Below are 15,716 nucleotides of genomic sequence, written 5' to 3'. Positions count from 1 at the left end.
CTGGGTTCAAGTGATTCTCCTCCCTCAGCCTCCCATGTAGCTGAGATTACACAGGCATGCACCACCACACTCGGCTAATTTTATTTTTAGTAGAGATGGGGTTTCACTATGTTGGCCAGGCTGGTCCCGAATGTCTGACCTCATGATCCACCCACCCTGGCCTCCAAAGTGCTAGGATTACAGGCGTGAGCCACTGTTCCTGGCCGCCTCCATTACTTTTCTGAGACTTGTGACATTAATAAATGTGTGATATTACATGATGAATTATATCATTATTTCAAATACCTGCATGACTTGGTGATCTGATGTTTTCCAAATGACTGAAGCATGATGCTATAAAATCATGCATGGGTAAAAGATGCATTCAAACTGCAAGATCAACCAATGAACTTAATGTAACTGAATATGAAAAGTTCACTAATAAGATTTGAGATTCCACACTGCAAACAGCCTTTAGGAAAATTTAGCAAAATCTACTGTGGTAGATAAAATTTGAATATGGCCTCCCAAAGATGTCCTACTGTAATACCTGGATCCCTATAAGTACTACTCATAATATGTTCTATCATGTACAGTTGACCTTAAAATAAGATTATGCAGGTGTGCCTGATTTAATCATACAAGCCCTTTTAAAAGTAGAGAGTAGCAGCTTTTATGAGGTATCAGCACTTTTCTTTCATCGGGGGAAGGGGTGAGGAAAGTACCAAACAGCAGCGGAGTTTTAAACTTTAAACAGACAGGTCTGAGTGCCTGAACTTGCCTTTTCATTTTACTTCATCCTCCAAGGAGTTCAATCACTTGGCATGACTTCACTTCTTTTAAGTAAAAGAGTGGTGCCCAGGCAACATGGGTGACTGGAGCACCTTAGGCAAACTCCTTGACAAGGTTCAAGCCCACTCAACTGCTGGAGGGAAGCTGTGGCTGTCGATACTTTTCATTTTCCGAATCCTGCTGCTGGGGATAGCGGTTGAGTCAGCCTGGGGAGATGAGTAGTCTGCCTTTCGTTGTAACACTCAGCAGCCTGGTTGTGAAAACATCTGCTATGACAAGTCTTTCCCAATCTCTCACGTGCGCTTCTGGGTCCTGCAGATCATATTTGTGTCTGTACCCACACTCTTGTACCTGGCTCATGTGTTCTATGTGATGCAAAAGGAAGAGAAACTGACCAAGAAAGAGGAGGAACTCAAGGTTGCCCAAACTGATGGTGTCACTGTGGAGATGCACTTGAAGCAGATTCAGATAAAGAAGTTCAAGTATGGTATAGAAGAGCATGGTAAGGTGAAAACGCAAGGGGGGTTGCTGCGAACCTACATCATCAGTATCCTCTTTAAGTCTATCTTTGAGGTGGCCTTCTTGCTGAGCCAGTGGTACATCTATGGATTCAGCTTGAGTGTTGTTCACACTTGCAAAAGAGATCCCTGCCCACATCAGGTGGATTGTTTCCTCTCTTGCCCCACGGAGAAAACCATCGTCATCATCTTCATGCTGGTGGTGTCCTTGGTGTCCCTGGCCTTGAGTATCATTGAACTCTTCTATGTTTTCCTCAAGGGCGTTTAGGATCGAGTTAAGGGAAAGAGCGACCCTTACCATGCGACCACTGGCCCGCTAAGCCCCGCCAAAGACTGTGGGTCACAAAAATACGCTTATTTCAATGGCTGCTCCTCACCAACTGCTCCCCTCTTGCCTATGTCTCTTCCTGGGTACAAGCTGGTTACTGGTGACAGAAACAGTTCTTCTTGCCGCAATTACAGCAAGCAAGCAAGTGAGCAAAACTGGGCTAATTGCAGTGCAGAACAAAATCGAATGGGGCAGGTGGGAAGCACCATCTCTAACTCCCATGCACAGCCTTTTGATTTCCCTGATGATAACCAGAATTCTAAAAAACTAGCTGCTGGACATGAACTACAGCCACTAGCCATTGTAGACCAGCGATCTTCAAGCAGAGCCAGCAGTCGTGCCAGCAGCAGACCTCGGCCTGATGACCTGGAGATCTAGGTACAAGCTTGAAAGCATCAAGATTCCACTCACTTGTGGAGAAGGAAAAAGGTGCTGTAGAAAGTGCATCAGGTGTTAATTTTGATCTAGTGGAGGTGGTACTCAACAGCTTATTCATGAGGCTTAGAAAACACGAAGACATTAGAATACCTAGGTTCCCTGGGGGTGTATGGGGTAGATGGGTGGAGAGGGAGGGGATAAGAGAGGTGCATGTTGGTATTTAAAGTAGTGGATTCAAAGAACTTAGATTATAAATAAGAGTTCCATTGCATGATACATAGATAAGGGCTTTTTCTCCCCACAAACACCCCTAAGAATGGTTCTGTGTATGTGAATGAGTGGGTGGTAATTGCGGCTAAATATTTTTGTTTTACCAAGAAACTGAAATAATTCTGGCCAGGAATAAATACTTCCTGAACATCTTAGGTCTTTTCAACAAGAAAAAGACAGAGGATTGTCCTTAAGCCCCTGCTAAAACATTCCATTTTTAAAATTTGCACTTCGAAGGTTAGCTTTCTAGGCCTGACCCTCCAGGTGTCAATGGACTTGTGCTACTGTATTTTTTTTATTCTTGGTATCAGTTTAAAATTCAGACAAAGCCCGCAGAATAAGATTTTCCATGCATTTGCAAATCTCAGCGTTATACATATATTCTTTTTCCATCCACTTGCACCATATCATTACCATCACTTTTTCACCACTCCTCAGCTACTAGTCACATTCATTTAATGGTTTCTGTAAACATTTTTAAGACAGTTGGGATGTCAACTTTTTTTTGTTTTTAAGCTACAGTCAGGGAATCAAGCCATGCTTAATATTTAACAAACACTTGTATGTGTGTGTAAGAGTTTGTTTTGTTTGTCATGTATTGGTACAAGCAGACACAGTATAAACTCACAAACACAGATTTGAAAATAATGCATATACAGTGTTCAAATTGGAACCTTTCCCATGGATTTTTGTGGTGTGGGCCAATATGGTGTTTACATTATATAATTCCTGCTGTGGCAAGTAAAGCACACTTTTTTTCCTCCTAAAATGTTTTTCCCTGTGTATCCTATTATGGATACTGGTTTTGTTAATTATGATCCTTTATTTTCTCTCTTTTTTTTTTAGGATACAGCAGTAATGCTATTACTGAAATAAATTTCCTTTTTCTAAAATGTAATCTTTGATGCTTGAATAATAGAATTTTAGTACCGTAAACAGGCTTTAGTCATTAATGTGAGAGACTTAGAAAAAATGCTAGAGTGGACTATTAAATGTGCCTAAATTAATTTTGCAGTAACTGGTATTCTTGGGTTTACCCTACTTAACACACAGTAATTCAGAACTTGTATTCTATTATGAGTTTAACAGTACTTTGGAGTGACCAGCAACTTTGATGTTTGCACTAAGATTTTATTTGGAATGCAAGAGAAGTTGAAAGAGGATTCAGTAGTACACATATAACTAATTTATTTGAACTATATGCTGAAGACATCTACCAGTTTCTCCAAATGCCTTTTTAAAAACTCATCACAGACGACTGGTGAAAATGCTGAGTACGAGACTTTTCTACTTGCATGTCAGCTACATAAACACTTTTGTACAATGAAAATTACTAATTCGTTTGACATTCCATGTTAAACTATGGTCATGTTCAGCTTCATTGCATGTAATGTAGACCTACTCCATCAGATCATGTGTTCTGGAGAGTGTTCTTTATTCAATAGTTTAAATTTAGTATTAAAAAAAAAAAGTAGAGAGTATTCTTTACCTAGTAACATAAGAGAAAGTTAGAAAAATACAAAACACTTGAAGGATTTAGCAGGCCCATGCTGACTTTGAAGATAGAAAGACCATGTGAAAAGGGATGCAGGCAACCTCAAGGAGCTAAGAGATGCCCCTGGCAGACAGCAGGCAAAGAAACGGGAACTTTAGACATACAGCTGCAAGGGACACGATTCTGCCAGCAATTGAATGAGCTTGGTAGCGGATTCTTCCCTAGAACCTCCAGATAACAGCTCAGCCTGACATCCTGATTTTGGCTTTGTGAGACCCTGAGCAGAGAACACAGTCAAGACTGCCAGGACTTCTAACCTACAGACCCTGTCAGGTAAAAAATGGGTGTCACTTTAAGCCCTCAAGTTGTGATAATTACTTATGCAGCAATCAAAAGCTAATACATTTACATAAATCAAAATACACAGAAACTGGGATCCAACAATCCCACTACTGAATTTTTACCTACAGATACGCTTCCAAATGATTCTTACAGTGAGCCCAAGGATATCCATTGAACACTGTTTGTAAAAACAGATAATAAAAATAAAAATGACCAAACTATCCACAAATAAAGTTATGGTTGAATAAATTATGTAAATCCACAGAATGGAATATTCTGTAGCCATTACCAAAAAAAGGTAGAATTGCATAGATAACTGCAAAACAGTAAAACCATCACACATTATAGTAATAAGAAAAAAAAAAAAGCAAGATCTGAAACAGTGTTGGAGTATAGTTGGTTTCATAATTAAATTTAAAGCATTTGCATTAAACATTTTTCTGGAAAAAAATTTAAAAACTGTAAGCAGCAATTAGCTTTCAGATATAACTAGATTGTTGAGTGGAAGGTTTCATTTTCAATTTTCTACCTTTTATTATATTTTCAATTTTCTAATGAAGTTTATTATTCTTATTCATTTAAAAAACATAAACAGAGGTTACTAGTCAGAGTCTAGATAAACACTTGCTTGGCTCCTGTACAAAGCTATCTTCTTTTGTTTTATTTAACTAGGACTTGTCATCTGGTATTTGCATCTATGGTCCTTTAACAATTGCAATAAGACCAAAATCACCTTTCCTCAAGTCCGTCCCACCTCCCAAATCTAAGTTTTTCAGTGACATTCCTTATTATTCAGGGGCTTCATTTGTACCCATGTAAATGTTAATATGTATTTTTATAATATTTACACATTTAAACCATTACAACCTACAATGTACTTAACACAGACAATGCCATCTTGATGAAGATAAAGATGATAATGATCTAGGTATTCTGCAGTTAGAAATATTACAATAGCAAGCAAAGCAGTATAACAAAACAGGACCAATAATTATAAATCATGAAAAATTAATTTCTGTAAACAGAAATTAATGAGCAATCTACAATACTATGTTTACTTAATATATTTTAATTAAAATCAGAAACGTTTTACATATTTCTTTAAATTTCTCCTAAAATGAGTAAATAATTGTTAAAAGTAAAGCAAATCCCTTTCACTTATTAAATACTCTATTTGTAAAGCTTATGAAATCAAATTTTACTTCTGACTGTATCTTCTACAACAGGAAGTTGGACAATGAAAAAAAACTTTAAAACATACTATTAATATAGCACTTCAAAGTTTTCTTTGTTGTCAAAAGCTGTTAACATAAAGGTGTTGAAAGTCACCAGAAATAAATACCAAGACATATTCATAGACTGATAGCCTTTTTGTTTGTCCACATATGAAAGAAGTTCATAATTCAAAAGTGATTCAAAGCATTGTGAGATTACTATATATAACCATCAAAAAAGAGGTTTTGCAGGGTGCTGTGGCTCATGTCTGTAATCCCAGCACTTTGGGAGGCCAAGGCAGGAGAATCACATGAGCCCAGAAGTTCAAGACCAGCCTGAGCAACATAGTGAGACTCCATTTCTACAAAAAAAAATATAAAAATCAATTTAAACATTTAGAAGACAGGCTGTGTGGAGATGTACTTGGAAAATAATATACAGTGAACTAAATATAAGATAGTACTATCACTGTTATAAAGTCTAAGTACACTGCCTTTTTCTAAATAGTGCTTTGCACATAAAGATATATAACTGAATTCCATGTGTAACTATATTCTAATAATAAATCTGTCTTTTTAAAAAAGCAGTTGACATTTTCTAGAAAATAGCAAAGTGTTATAGCCTATAAAAATACTGAGTATAGGTACAGACTCTTGTTATATGGAAATGTTAAACAAAATCCTTGGAAACTTTACAAGGAGAAATCAAAGAGACTGAACATATAAAAACAATAAAACATGACATTAAAATGTCATCATGCAAAATTCTCAGATCACATTACCTGAAACCAGTTCCATAATGATGTAGACAGGCTGTCTTTGTGTGCAAACTCCTATAAGTTTGACAATATTGGGATGATCATATTGCTTGAGAATTCTAGATGAGATGAAAACATAAGAATAGTTATCATTTGAATAATAAAGCATTAATTTGTGATCACAAATAGTGTTTACAACTAGAATACTCTTGAATCATAATTCAATTTTAAAAATTTCAGTATGACCCCAAATTATGATAAATTGGATGTATACAAACGAGTAAAGCCTTCCCTCAGTGTCTGTAGGAGATTGGTTCCAGGACCCCCGTGGATACGGAAATCTATGCCTGTTAAAGTCTCTTATACAAAATGGTGCAATATTTGCATACAACCTACATGCACCCTCTTATATACTTTAAACCATCTCCAGATTACTTATAAGACCTAATATAATGTAAATGTTATATAAATAGTTGTTATACTGTATTGTTTAGGGAATAATAAGAAAAAAAATTCTGTACATGTTCAGTACAGATGTAATCATCAACATTTTCCCCCCCTAATATTTTTGTTCTGTGGCTGATCAAATCCACAGATACAGAACCCATGGAGACAGAGGCCGAACCATACTGATACACACTGGCAACATAATGTGGATGCAAATGAGTCAATTCTACTTAATTTAATATTCTTTTAAAAATTATTATCTACTCTGAATGATTAACAACCATGTTAAATAGAAATTAACTAGTTAATCTAAAACATGTACAACTCCCTTCAAATTATAATATCTGGTTTTAGCCACTACCACAAAAGTATAGCTGAAAAGTATTAGTGGGCCAAAAATTGTAAGCTGCTGGGGTAGCATATATATATATATATTTTTTAACACACACACTTGATTTTAAAATACATAAAATAAGAAATCATTTTATACTGGTAAATGCTACAGGGTAACCATTTCATTGGATTTTGTAATAGTTAAATACTTTCTTGATCAGTATCAATTTCAAAATGGTAGAAACAAAAGTTCTGAGAAAGTTGGCAAACGGATAATTGAATAATACAGTTTCAACAGAGACTTCAGCTGAAGCAGAGTAGACTTTGGATAAGGGCAAAATTTCATCAGAGGGCTATGAAAGTAGGATAGACTTGAAACCATGTCCCTAAAGAGTTAAGAAAAAAAACCTCAACACAGTAATGACCAACAAAAATTCTTGAGTTTGCGGGATAGCACATAAAAAAAAGAGACAACTTGCTCAATCACTGAAACTCCCGTTGTTTATAAAAGAACTGGCTGAAATTGGTTAGAACAAATAGGGCTGACTGGCATCTGTGCAGGAACAAGCTTGCTAACATCACAGCCTAAATTTCCACTGCATGGTTCAGACTAACTCCCCCTGGATTTGCACATATGAACCATGACATTGCATGAAGAGATAACTGTGTGTGGCCAAGGACTTTCCAGGCCTCCCATTTCCCCTTCCACTGATCACTCAGTAATTTCAGAATCTACCCCCCCTCAACCTTTTCTAATAAAACTATTGCTTTGAAATCATTAAGAGTTGATGTTTAATAGTAAGCTTTTCTTTTCTCAAAGACCTGGTGTCACAGTATTGGCTTCTAGCACACTGGGCAGTGAGCCCCTTCTACTTGATAATGCACTGACCTATAGGACTCCAAACATGAACTAAAAATAAACTAGATTCCCTCAAATGCCTGTCTGTCCCAATTATTTCTATTACCAAATCTTATTCTTTATTATCAAGTTATAAATTCACTCATCTTTGAAAACTGCTGTATACTTTCCTAAGAGAATGAAAAAGGTAACTTTGGAGAAAGATACAAAATTTATGCATGTATTGTACATGTACAACTAAACCAAGGATAACTATAAAAATGTTTTAGATAGACAATATAAAAAGACAGAAATGAAAAGACTGGCAAGAATTTTAAAGGAAATATTCTGCTAATAACTTTGGCCTTGCAACTTCTACTAGAAATTTAAAAGAAAGGTTTAATGATGTTTGACTTTAATACTTTATTTAATTTCTCAGGTTAGAAACTTTTTAAGAAATTTGCACAATGAAGCATGAACTCAGATAATATTAAATATCTAAATATATAGTTCTACCATCTACTAAAGGATACTTGGAAGTTTGCATGAATATAAATTTTGTTTTTAACATAAAACTTTATAATTTCACCTTAAAAGAAGAAATTAAACTCTACTTCGCAATAAAACAAGTTAGAAAGCAAGAAATTTAAATATTTTTGAAAATATGTGAGGCACAGTCTTTTACCTTAATACTCATGAACAACTGTAAAATAATGAGGCTGTGAATTTCAGTTGTGTTAACATGCCTTTTAATTCATTATCAGAAGCTTTTCTGACTTGCCAACAAGTCATGAAAAAGATTTACCACTTTACTCTGCAGATAATATTCCATAAATGCATCCAAACTAGTTTAGCCATTGCCATTATTCATTTTTAGATGATGAATTAGTACATATATTAGTATATATACATGGCTCTATGCCATGTAACTTATGAATCGTTCTCTTGTTGCCATGGCAATATTCTCCCATTGCACTTTCCTCTTAATACACAAACACATATGAATCCATGTATCCTGTTCCTTCCCCATCCATCCATCTGTCCATCAATTCATCCATTTCCCACCCACATGTCCATCCAGCTTACTCTTTCCAAAGTGGCTTTCAATTTGTTTTGTGTTTTGTTGTATATAATCAATTTTACCACTAACAGAAGAGTTTTAACTACGTGCAACATAGGTAGCACGTATTATTTTCTATTATTTAGCTAATAATAGAAAAAAGAAAATAAATCATCTTAGAAGATTAGAAATGAAAAAACATGCAAACTTTAGAAGAAATGCCAGATACTAAGCTGAAGAAATATGAGGTTCTCAGAAATGAAACCTAACAGCTGAGAAAACAGAAGCAAGCAGTACTATCTACGGAGGGTAGGACAGATATAATTATCTACTTAAATGTATATGTAAGCTATACAGTTTATGTATATAATACAGTAACATTTTTATCATAAGCACAGTATTGCATATATACATATATGTATGTGTGATGAAAGCAAAATATCGTTAACATTTTAAGAACTTGAATAATACTGCTTTTTAACACCTGGTTTGACTATGATTGCTGAATTGATCTGCAGACTATCACAAGAGCACAAACTTTTGGATTCCACACTGTAAAAGTGCTTACCCCTATTATTTCAGTAAATCACAATTTAAGATGTCTTCAAACTTACATTTTAATAAATCATTTACATAATAAATACATATTTTGATTACTTTAAATAACTCACTTGGCTTCTTGTAAAAATTTTATTTTCAATTCCTGAGGAAGATCTTCTTTACATGTTTTAACAGCAACAGAAGTTTTATCCTTTAACATGCCCTTATATACTTCACCAAAATTTCCCTGAAAATAGAAATACATTCATTGTCTGGGGTAAATGACAGCATATATATCTTTGCCAAACACAAGGAAAGGTACCAAAGAGGAGGAGGTGCTTACCTACATGTCACTATTACCTATGATGAACTAATTTCTATCAGACATATGAACTTCTAACTTTACTCTATGGCTAGGACATATTTTGGTATAAAATGCCTGATTTGGCTGGGTGTGGTGGCTCACGCCTGTAATCCCAGCACTTTGGGAGGCTGAGGTGGGCGGATCACGAGGTCAGAAGATCGAGACCATCCTTACTAACACAGTAAAACCCCGTCTCTACTAAAAAAATACAAAAAAATTAGCTGAGCATGGTGGCGGGTGCCTGTAGTCCCAGCTACTTGGGAGGCTGAGGCAGGAGAATGGCATGAACCCGGGAGGCAGGGCTTGCAGGGAGCGGAGATTGCGCCACTGCACTCCAGCCTGGGCAACAGAGACTCTGCCTCAAAAAAAAAAAAAAAAAAAAAAAAAAAAAAAAAAAAAAAAAAGCCTGATTTATAGTGTATTTATTTTAGAAGAGAAGAAATTTTAAAATCTATTTTTCAAAATTAAATCCAAAACATTACTGAGAAGATAAACGAGGCTAACACACTAGCACAATGGCTATTCTTGAGTATTCTCTTAGGTTTTTTTACACTGCATATGTATTTTTTACATAGCTATAATCATATTATGCAAACTTTTTTTCTTTTTTTTTCTGAGACAGTCTCACTCTGTTGCCAGGCTGGAGTGCAGCAGCACAATCTCGGCTCACTGCAACCTCCGCCTCCCAGGTTCAAGCAATTCTCCTGCCTCAGCCTCCCGAGTAGCTGGGACTACAGGCATGCACCACCACACCCAGCTAATTTTTGTATTTTTAGTAGAGATGGGGTTTCCACATGTTGGCCAGGATGGTCTCGATCTCTTGACCTCGTGATCCGCCTGCCTCAGCCTCCCAAAATGCTGAGATTACAGGTGTGAGCCACCATACCCGGCATATGCAAACATTTTATAATAAACTTTAATGCTATTGTTGAGCAAGAAGTAACTAAACTAGAAGTCTGCTATACTTACTGAGTTTTAGAGCACTAAGATGAATGTAACTCTTAATATTTCAAGTTCACAAGTTAAAATTTATACCTTGAACTATTGCTTATTAATAAATAAAATTATTAAAATACCTTAAAATATTTTTAACAAATCTTATATTCAATTTTTACTATTTAATCTAAGTCAACTCAAATATTTATAAAACAATGATCATGTTTTCATAAAAAATAAACATACTTAAACAGTAAACATTCATGATAAATTTAAAAAAGGAAAATTTGAGCTTCACATCTGTTACTCTCAAGAGATTGTCTTTTACCCGCAGTTGTCAGATTATTTATTACATCAGAGGTAGAGCTGAGAGAAGATATTAATTTACATGATTACTGCTGGGCCTCCACTTACCTAAAGCACTTACAATTCAGCTTGTCTAAAACTTACTGTTTTATTAATCAGAAGATTCTTCCTGGCTATATTACTTTTTTCAGTTACTAAAACCATCATTTGCCTTGTAAGCATTCAGACCCTACCTCCATAATACTTTTTGTCTTATTCCTTGCATCTCAGAAAGGTTACCCTGATTCATGATCTCAATTCTGTTACCTAAGCTGATCTCATCTTCAGTCCCTCACCTCTCCAATCCACCTACAACAGCACTGCCAGATTAATCTTTCCTAGAGAAAACTTTGATTATACTACTGCTTTGCTCAATATGCATCCTTCAATTACTATCACTTTCTTGGCCTCTATATAGCTCCACATTATAACCCCCAACTGTTACATGTGTTCTGAACTCAAATACATAGTGATCCCTAAATACGTCTCATGCCTTTTCTACATTTTTCCCTTGGTGGAAAACGCCCACCTCCAATCAGAAGCTGATACCTCATCTTTAAGTCCATTTCTTATGCCCCTTGCTCATGAAGACTTTCTTGATTTTCCCAAAATTATGTCTCCTGTCCCTGAATACACATCTCCCCATTGCCCTTTCTGTCTTTCTAATGGTTTCTGCCCTATTTTAAGAGGTACTGGCACATACTAGGCATTTGAAAATTTTAAACATTAATTTAGCAACCATTATCCAGAGAATGTCAACTCTATCAATGGTGGTCAGGGGGACAGTCTTCAGACACTGAGAAATGACTATGCTTCCCCAGACCACCTCTTCTCTATCCAAAGAGGTGAGGAGGAAGCTCAGGACACTCATCACTCTGTATCATTCAATTATCATTCAGCGCAAACCTTTGCTTTAAAGGGGAGGTGAGGGACTGAATATGAGATCAGCTTAGGTGACCGAATTGAGATCCTGAATCAGCGTAAACTTTCTAAGATGCAAGGGGTGAGACAAAAAGTCATGAAGCATGACTTCATCTCTGCTGCTGCCCTTCAGTCCCTGAGGACAAATCTTATGCCCCTTGACTGTGTTTATGTCAGTCAACGTAAGATGAGCCTGGTCCTAGGTTAATCTTCATCTCTCCCTCTCCAGCCCCCTCAGATTCAGCATACTTCTATTTGATCCTCCTTTCTCATCTATCTCCGACTTGCACAGTGCCTTCTGGAATTCATGGCCCATCATCATCAAAATTATATTTTCAATCTATTCTTTGATCATTTCCTTTAACTTCCTGTTCTAACAAAATCCTGGCTCTCACTTGAGAAGACCCTAACGGTGGATGAACTTCCTTTTGCCATCTAAACTTAAGTGATGACTTATATTCCCCACATATAATCCTACTATTGCCCCGCAGATAGAACACAGTGTTCTATTACCTACTTATGACTGGCTTTAAACCATTATCTCTCCCACATTCCTGAAACTCTCAGCTTTGAAAATTTGTCACTCAATTATATTACCCACTATTCCTCACTCCAGCTGTTATTTACTGTATTTGAAAATATTTTATTGGCAATTTGAGCCATTGGGTAACTGTCAGTCTACCCAGTGTCCTAATTCTTTGTAATTTCAATAGCCATTTAAAGGACCTTCCAACAATTCAAACTCTCAGTTTCTTGAACATCTCTCCTCCAATTAGCTTGCACTCCAATCTATTTTCTACGGTCATATCTTAAATTCTGTCATACCAATAATGCAAATGCTCTATAACATCTATCCCATTCATCTCAACTTCTGGTTGGCTTCTATCTTTCCAGCTTACTTCCTCTTCTTTTTGAATACTTATCCAGACTTCAAAAGTCCTTTGACTTTACAGGAACTGCCAATCTTTCAGTTCTATCACTTTTTACGTCATTCTTTTATTATATTCTCCTCCTTCTGTATTCCACCTTAAATTCCATGGTCAGTAATTATAACTGCCTTCCCATACACTCTCAGTTTATTTGCTCCTCTGTTAATCTGTAAAACTTCCTTAGCAAATCTACAAGTCTGATTAAATCCAAAACTCTGCCTATTCTGCACCTATAAAGCTAATATGGCTGGAGAAAAACCATAATCATGCTGACTGATTTAACTTTAAATTCATGAACACAAACCCTTAGGGGGCCCTTAATGCTACTCAATAATCATATTTCTTTAGACCATTCACACTCCCAGTTTTCTGGATGACTGCTTCTCTTCTATTCTCTTCTCAAATCTCCCATCCTCATTCTTAGCTGATGCTTTTGCTTCCTACTTCATTTCAAGAATTGAAGCAATGTAAAGAGAACTTTGGGCTTTTGTCCCTATATTGACCCACCTACCAATTTTCCTCGCTGTTATAAAAAGTGAACTACTGTGTTTCTATTAACGTCAATCCTCCATTGTGAACTAAATTGCATCCCCTCTTACCTACTCGAGGATGACATCCCAGCAATTTTCATCCCTCTGTCTTAAGTGATGAATTTTTACTAGATCATTCCCAACTGCAAACTAGTATGCTATTATTTTTCTCAAGTTAAACAGTAACAATGACAAAGCACAAATCATTCTCTTGAAACTATCACCCCAAATCTCTGATTTCTTTTGCAGCAAAACTTCAAAGAATTACATCTTTGCTGTCACTAATTCTCTCCTCCCGTTCCTCTCAAATCTATTCCAAACTGGCTTTCACCTAAAGCATTCCAAGGAAACTGCTCAGCCAAGTCATCAGTAATCTTCTCATTGCTAAATCCCATCTTGTTTGGCTTTTCAGCGTCATCTGACACCACTGATCACTCTCTTCCTTGGTATATACTTTCTCTTCTTGTCTTCCAAGGCATCATATCTCCTGGTTTTCTGCCTTCCTACTTGGCTGCTCTTTTCAACCTCCTTTGTGGATTGCCTCTCTTATCTCCACCTCTTAATGTTCAAGTGAGCAAGGCTCAATCCTTGACCCTCTTCTCTTCTTCATCTAGACTCACTCCACTGTTGAATCCACCTAATTGTGGTAAGTACCAGCTATATACTAACAACTACCAGATTTGTACTTTTGACTCAGACCTCTTTTCTCTAACTCCAGACTTAATACCCAATAGTTTCCATCATCCCCACTTGGAAGTTTCATAGAAAAACTCAATACATCCAAAACTGAACACCTCCTCTCATTCCCTGAAATCTTTTACACTTAGGAGCGAAATCTTTCTCTAATACCCCACATACAGAGTCCATCAGGATATTCGATTGGTTCAATTTCAAAAATACATCCAGAACTCACTACTTCACACCACCTCCATTGCTATCATCTTAACCTAGCATCATCTTTTAGTCAGGTAAGTTCAACTGCCTCCTAACCTTCCAAGTTGTCAGCCTATTTTCACAACTCCCAGAGTAACTTTTTAAAAAAGATCATGCCATTCCCCCTTTCAAAATTGCCCACCAGCTCGCCATTTCATTCATGATCAAAGCCAAAGTTACTACAATGACTTACAAGGTCAAGGTAATTTATACCCTCATCACCTAACAGACTTCCTCTCCTATCATATTCCTTCTTGCTTACTGTCACAACCAAAATGCCTCCCTTGCTCTTCAAACAAATTTTGCATTGGCTGTTTACTCTGCGTAGACCCCTCTTCTCTCAGATGTCTGTGTGGCTAAATTTCCCACCTCCTTCAAGTCTTTATTCAAAAGTAAACATAAGATAATAAGGTTTATCTGGATTTCCTACTAAAAACAGCAACTACAACTAATAACGCTTCCAATCCCTCTACTTTTCACAGGACTTAGCACCCTCTAACATTATAAAATTTACGTATTTATTATGCTTATTGTTTATCTTCTCCTCCTAGAGAGAATATTAAGCTCCGTAAGAGAAAGGATTTCCGGCTACTTGCTCATTGAAACTGTAAAACGTGCCTAGAAGAGTGCCTTGCACATAGTAGGCATTCAAAAAACACTGGATGACTGAATATTTACTGAATACCAACTATCGACTATAGCTGCATCTGATACTGTATATCAAGTACAGTCTACTAAAAATATAGTGCTGAATACAAAAAAAAACCTCAGCGTTTCTGCCATTACCTTATATTACAACTTAACTCCAAAGTCTCTAATGATAGGAATCATGGCTAATTGTCTTAATTAGCCATGTATTCTTAAGCAGTATACTGTAAATGATTATTTAAAATAGGCAGTGAAAAATGTTAAATAATCATTTTCTTGTACTTAAAAATACTGGATGAAATTAAGCTACGCACTGCCTCAAAGTCACAGTCTTTTATTTAAAATAAATTCATTAAGACTGACATACTACTTGTTGTTGAGAAGATAATTATTCTTTGAAATAGTCTAAGGAGCTAAATTCCTCCTAATACTTTATAGCAGAAACTAAACACAAAAATAGAAATATTTCTCTTTAACTAAAAATATTTTTTCCATAGTACTAAAAAGGCTGTCCTTCTAAACATATTCTGCCTTTATTTCAGTAAATGCTTTAGTTTTACAATTTATTATTTAATTGTATCATGGAAAATTAATCTTTGTAAGATTTTTTGGCCCAGTTACTGCTACTGAGTTACCTAGAGGAAGGGAAAGAAGAAATATTTCCTTAAGGATAAGGAAATAAACCCAGAGGAAATAACATATGAGTCACTGCTTTTAGCTTGAGGTTCTTTAGAATTTACTTACTAAATATGCCAATAAAAACCTGCTTTCCAATAACAATTTGATGCTTCCATTTGGGAAAGGTATTTTAAAATAAT

General features: G+C 36.1%; 1 protein-coding gene and 1 pseudogene across 2 annotated transcripts in view; one reads left to right on the top strand and one right to left on the bottom strand.

Moving 5' to 3' along the window:
• FER (FER tyrosine kinase) overlaps nucleotides 1-15,716 on the bottom strand; it is a 452,653-nt gene that overhangs the window by 149,231 nt on the left and 287,706 nt on the right. For both annotated transcript variants that reach the window (XM_030817473.1, XM_030817488.1), the window contains 2 exons: nucleotides 9,424-9,539; nucleotides 6,099-6,193 (listed from right to left, as the gene is read on the bottom strand). In XM_030817473.1, the coding sequence (XP_030673333.1) occupies nucleotides 6,099-6,193; nucleotides 9,424-9,539 (211 nt within the window). The remainder of the gene's footprint in view (nucleotides 1-6,098; nucleotides 6,194-9,423; nucleotides 9,540-15,716) is intronic.
• Nucleotides 698-3,727, top strand: LOC100579462 (annotated as a pseudogene).

The sequence above is a fragment of the Nomascus leucogenys genome, chromosome 2, assembly GCF_006542625.1.
Source record: "Nomascus leucogenys isolate Asia chromosome 2, Asia_NLE_v1, whole genome shotgun sequence".
Taxonomy (NCBI): Eukaryota; Metazoa; Chordata; class Mammalia; order Primates; family Hylobatidae; genus Nomascus; species Nomascus leucogenys.
This window is presented reverse-complemented; position numbering and strand designations above follow the sequence as displayed.